General features: G+C 36.4%; 1 protein-coding gene across 2 annotated transcripts in view; it reads left to right on the forward strand.

Annotated features, from left to right (window-relative positions):
- Positions 1–983: 983 nt before the first annotated feature.
- The window catches only part of LOC103464198 (desmoglein-2-like), an 18402-nt gene continuing 13890 nt past the window's right edge, over positions 984–5495 (forward strand). The window contains exons 1-4 of one of the 2 annotated variants that reach the window (XM_008408149.2): positions 984–1202; positions 2751–2876; positions 4225–4380; positions 5158–5296. In XM_008408149.2, the coding sequence (XP_008406371.1) occupies positions 1146–1202; positions 2751–2876; positions 4225–4380; positions 5158–5296 (478 nt within the window). In that variant the 5' untranslated portion in view covers positions 984–1145. Of the gene's footprint in view, positions 1203–2750; positions 2877–4224; positions 4381–5157; positions 5297–5495 lie in introns of those variants that run through there. The other variant, XM_017304322.1, reaches the window with a different exon arrangement.

The raw sequence follows: 5495 nt of genomic DNA on the forward strand, positions 1-5495 counted from the left end.
GTGTGTGTGTGTGTGTGTGTGTGCGTGTGTGTGTGTGTGTCTGTGCCTGGTTATTTGTCCTGACTGTCTCTGTGTTGCCTTGCGATGGACTGGCAGTCTGTCAGGGTGAACCTATTGTCCGTTGACTGCTGGAGATAGGGAGCAGTACCCCTCATGACCTCACCAGGGATAAGCATGTATGATAATGGATGGATATATTTATATATTATGTTGCATTCTTTTTGATGTTGTCACTTTATTATTGTTATCTTCTTGTCTCCTTGGCTCAATCCATTCCAAATGACATTTCACAGTATGGGGTGTATTTTCTGGTGTATCCACAGTTATGCGATTGGAAGGCCTTTTTTTATGCCAAGAATAAAGCCAAAACTTAAATGTGAATGCCATACAGTCTTATTCAATAAATTAGGATTTACGTCCTGATGAGGTTTGCCAGATTAATAGTACCTTTTAAAATAAAAATGTCAAAATAAAACCTTTTTAGCAACAATGAAACATAGCTGTACATATTGCTCATGTAAATAAACACTGTACATAAGCAACTTCAAAGGAATGAGAAACTGATTTTTTTGATGTGGACAAGAGACACAATGATTTAAAGATTGAATCAGAAGTTTTGAAAATGTAAATTTAGTTCTGAGAAATGCACCAAAGCAATTGAGGAAAACTATCAAATGGAGATTTGCACAGCGAGGCAATGTGGTTGGGCATTAGTTCAAGATTTTCCTTCTTATTTTTGCTTTTTATACATAAATGACTCAACAGTCAGTCCAGCTATGCTGTTGACTCTAAAAACAACTAAAATCAGGAACCAGAACATGGAGGACTTTTCAGATTACGCACTGTTTTTCTGCCCTTTTATGCTTCAGCGGTTTTAAACTTGCCAGGTGTTCAACCCTCAGGGCATACCCGTACTTTTTTAAAGTTTACAACAGACACACCTTTTAGAAACATCCAGCGATACGACAGTTAAAAGATCACAGGACAACTGAATCATGGGAGTGAAACCGGTTTGCCCAACTAGTGTGCAGGTTGTGACGGGACGGGGTAAAAGTGATAGCTTTTAAAGAAGAACACGGGCTTAGCAGCCATTTTTTAGGCTGCTGTGAAAGGATGGTTTAGTACTCTGTGACTCAACTGTGCTCATGGCTGCACTGTCTTCTCCAGAAGTGAAGCTGATACTCTTCATGGTGTTGTTCTTGGTGAGTAAATAATCCAGTCATTTAATATTTTTAGTTAGAGAAAGTATGACTTGCTGCAGATTGTCTGTTACAAATCATAAATTGATTTTTCAGCTGACTAGATTCATGCATCCCACATTTAACTCGACCTGTCAAACATTGGGGATGGTATTTTCCTTTGTTGGGGTATTTAAACCTATTTAAATGGTGCAATTTATGAACAACTATTCCTCTTGTTTATGTTTTCTATAATTAAATACAAATATACAAAAATTAAAAGACTTTAGTAAATGGAAAAAGGCAACGTTGTCCTTTGATCTTACCGCTATGATATGTAGGAAGTCAATGTGCAGGATGTGATACATTCAAGATCTTAAATAGTGGCTGTGTTGCACAAAATGGCTGTGAAACGTGAACTTCAGGACAAAATGGTGGATAGGATGTCTATGGTAGTGATCATGCAAATACAGTAAAAAGAAGTCTATTATACTACAAGCACATTACATAGACAGTGTTGTTCTTGATCTAAGTTTAAGTAAAGGCCTTAAAACTTATCTTAATAAATCTGATTTATTTTTCAGATGTTGAGGTAATCAAGAAATGTTAGGTGCAAGTTTCCATCTGAATTATTAGAAACAGCTTAAACCACAGCTTTCAACAAACCATGATCCAGGAACCAGTTGCTTCCTCTTGCAGTTTAAAAAGTTGCAACTGTAAACTGTCTTATGTGTTGGTGAGGCCACAACTGGCTGTCTTTGTCTCACTCAGTTCACTCCCTGGTGGACTGATAAGCTGTCAATGTTTTTATCCTTCCTGAAGAAAAAGTTGATAAATGTAGCATTGCCCATATTTTGATGCCAGTAAAATAAATAAAAAACATTCAATAAAAAGAGATGTTATTTTTGTTATAAGTGAATGATTATGTTTCTAACTTTATCTTTGCTTCTTTTTTGCTTATAATGACAAATTCCAAGAATTCCTCAAGCCAGTGAGCTGGTCTTCAGCAGGAATGAGAAAATAAAAGATTAATTTTCCTTTAAACATGGTCTTTATACGTTTTAAAAAGAGTGTGTGTGTGACACAATAAAAGTGTGACACTGTTACTCAAGCAGGAGAATCACTGGCAACATTAAGACTGTTTTCAGATTAGGTTCATGACAATAGTTATGTTGTTGTTAAAACTCTATAAAAATGCTTAATTTAGTATGTGAAAAAAGGTTATAGCTTATAAGTTACGGTACCTTTAATGTTAACCCTTGTGCATTGAAAGGTCAGAACATCTCACATCTTCATATCAGAGTTCTCCCTGTATGAGTGTAGCCTGTTGGATGGAATTTTACATAACAGCAGTGAATTATAATAATAGTAATGTAATATTCAATGAGGAGAAAATGTTAAAAAAATGTATTTTTCTGTTAGTAACAATTAAAATTAACTATTTTAATGATAAAAGCGAGATCATTCTGCTTTCTCTCTGAATGTTACCAAGTTTCAAGTTTAAATCTAAGCCAAACTTTTTCAATTGCGATAATTGTATTCTAATCCCAATAATCTGTTTTCTGGTTTCAGATGATCAGTGCTGATGCAAAAGAGAAGGGGTTAAAAACACTGAAAAGAGCAAAAAGAGAATGGATCCTTCCTCCTGCCAAGCTGAAGGAGAACCATAACTACACCCATCTGGAATACATTGCAAAGGTCCTTTTCTATTATTCAACATCATACTACTAACTCATGGTGGTGAGAGAAACCAAAAGGAAACATGTCAGAAAAAGCTTTAGAAATTGAGAATCTTGATGTTTTTAATCATAAAACAAATCCCCCTCCCCCAACCTCCAACCATTTTATAATAGTCTTGCACTGGGTGGCAAAAGGTTTCTCTTATTTTCAAAACCTATTTTTAGCAGTACCTGGAAGAAGCATGCAAGACCTGAATATGTTCTGAACCTTAAGCATTAATGTATTTTTTAAGTAGATAGAACAGAATATTTTAATTAGTGTACTTCAAATCACTGCTGGTGTGTTGGTACTTGGGAACTCTGATGGCTTTTGGGTAGTAGTTGGAGTTTTGTAATACCAAGTGAAACACAATAAAGATTTTTTGTTGTATGAATTAACTTAAAAAGAAAGTCTTAGTACTTAAACAATTTATTTTCTGAAAAATATTACAATGTCTTGCATCTTGAACAAATATTTTTGACCTCTGTTGGGTTCTGTGTATTTGTTTCTTGGATTTTTTCTGTGTCCTGTTCCCCTGTCAGTCTCTGTGATGCCCTGTTTGTTCCCAGGTGTTTCTCATTCCCTGATTACCCTCCTTGTGTATTTAAACCCATCTGTTGTCTTTGTCTGTTGTCGGGTCCTCGTTGTTCATCCATGCTACGTTGTCTGCCTGTTCCCAATGCGGTAGTAAAGATCACTGGTAGATCTTTGAGTTTGTACTCGGTGTTCGTCATTAAATCATCTTCTAGTATGTCAACCTGGGCTCATCGGCGTTTCTCTCACCACTCAACCTCGCAAATCATGACAAATATAACATATATAATGCCCTTTGAGAGCTAAAGTTATAAAGGGCATTATAAAATCTGCACCAGGATTAATTTTTCTCTGTGCAATTCTAGCTTTCTAACCAACTGACTTTCAATGGGTAACGTGGCAAGACTGTACACTGAAAAAATTATTCTGTGGTGAAGTAAACTTAACATAACACAATGCACCAGTGGGTGGTGCAGATTGCTACAATTGATAGTACCCACACAGGCACACCCACTAGAAGGAAACAAACTCACCCAGTATAACACTTTCATTCTATTGGCTAAGAGGTTGCCAGGCACTGGTACTTTTTTCAAGAGAGCAGAAAAGAGGCCGCAAGCCAGCAGAGAGATTTGCGTACAAGAAGTTTTGAGTACAAGCGTTGCAAGTTTTGAGAAAAATGACATGAAGTTCTCTCAGGCTTAAAATGTGTGCTCTTGACTTATGACAGTAAAATTCCCCCATTCACTGAATACCACTGACTCAGATCCTTATATGTTGTCTGTTTTGATTTCAGATTCGCTCTGACAAAGATAAACAGTGGAAGGTGGAATACTCCCTGACAGGAGCAGGAGCTGACAAACCCCCTTTCAATCTGTTTGTGGTGGATCACAACACAGGATTTATACGAGTAACTGATATTCTGGACAGGGAAAAATATCCTTCATACAATGTAGGTCCTTATTGTCTATGAGGTCTTTGAAGCACCAAATTAGTCCAACTGAAACACTGGAAACATATTCAGTTTTTTTCACTACTGATACAACTAAGAATAGGAATGATGATAATAATGGTTACTATTAGAATTCCAGGTCAGAGAGAGGCATGTGCCTAATACAACAGAATAGAATAGAAACAGTCTTTGTCAGCAGCATCAGACAAAAATGTATTATTTTATTAAGAACAATAACAATAATATAAATAATATACTGCTCAAAAAAAATAAAGGGAACCCTTAAACAACACAATATAACTCCAAGTAAATCAAATTTCTGTGAAATCAAACTGTCCACTTAGGAAGCAACACTGATTGACCCGACGAGGGTCCCYGTKGTCAATCAGTGTTGCTTCCTAAGTGGACAGTTTGATTTCACAGAAGTTTGATTTACTTGGAGTTATATTGTGTTGTGTAAGTGTTCCCTTTATTTTTTTGAGCAGTGTACTATACTGCACAAGATATAACACACAAAAAAATCATGTGCAGTTATTAGAATAGAAATAACTTACAAGGGATTTGAAACTGAATAGGATGACATTTTTAAAAATGCACATGTGCAGGTGTGTTGAATTTTAAAACTTGCAAATGGAATAATATAAAATACTATAAAAAAGATAAAGAGAAAGAAGATCCTGAAATCATACATTTAACAGAAAACACTAATTCTTAAGTTCTGTTTTGCAGGGCCAGAAGCACAAGGTCTAATTCTGTCCTGTCTTCTGGTTCCTGCAGCTAACAGGCATTGCTAAATTCAAGGATGGACATTCAGCTGAGGAAAATATTCCCCTGACTGTTACTGTACTGGATGAAAATGATAATCCTCCTTATTTTGTTCTCCACAAAGGCAATGTCACAGAGGCAAGCAAAGAAGGTAATTATTTCCTCTAATGTCAGTTCTTCTGCTTACTCAGCAGAGGGACAACTGACCAAGTTATCCATCTCCAGATGTACAACTAGGTCATATAAAACCATCCATCCATTTTCTTTATCCCTAGTGGGGTCAGGAGGGGTGCTGATGCCTATTTTCAGCGAACGCTGCACCTCAGTCTGACGCAGGGCGTTCATACACA

This window comes from Poecilia reticulata, linkage group LG4 (assembly GCF_000633615.1).
Source record: "Poecilia reticulata strain Guanapo linkage group LG4, Guppy_female_1.0+MT, whole genome shotgun sequence".
Taxonomy (NCBI): Eukaryota; Metazoa; Chordata; class Actinopteri; order Cyprinodontiformes; family Poeciliidae; genus Poecilia; species Poecilia reticulata.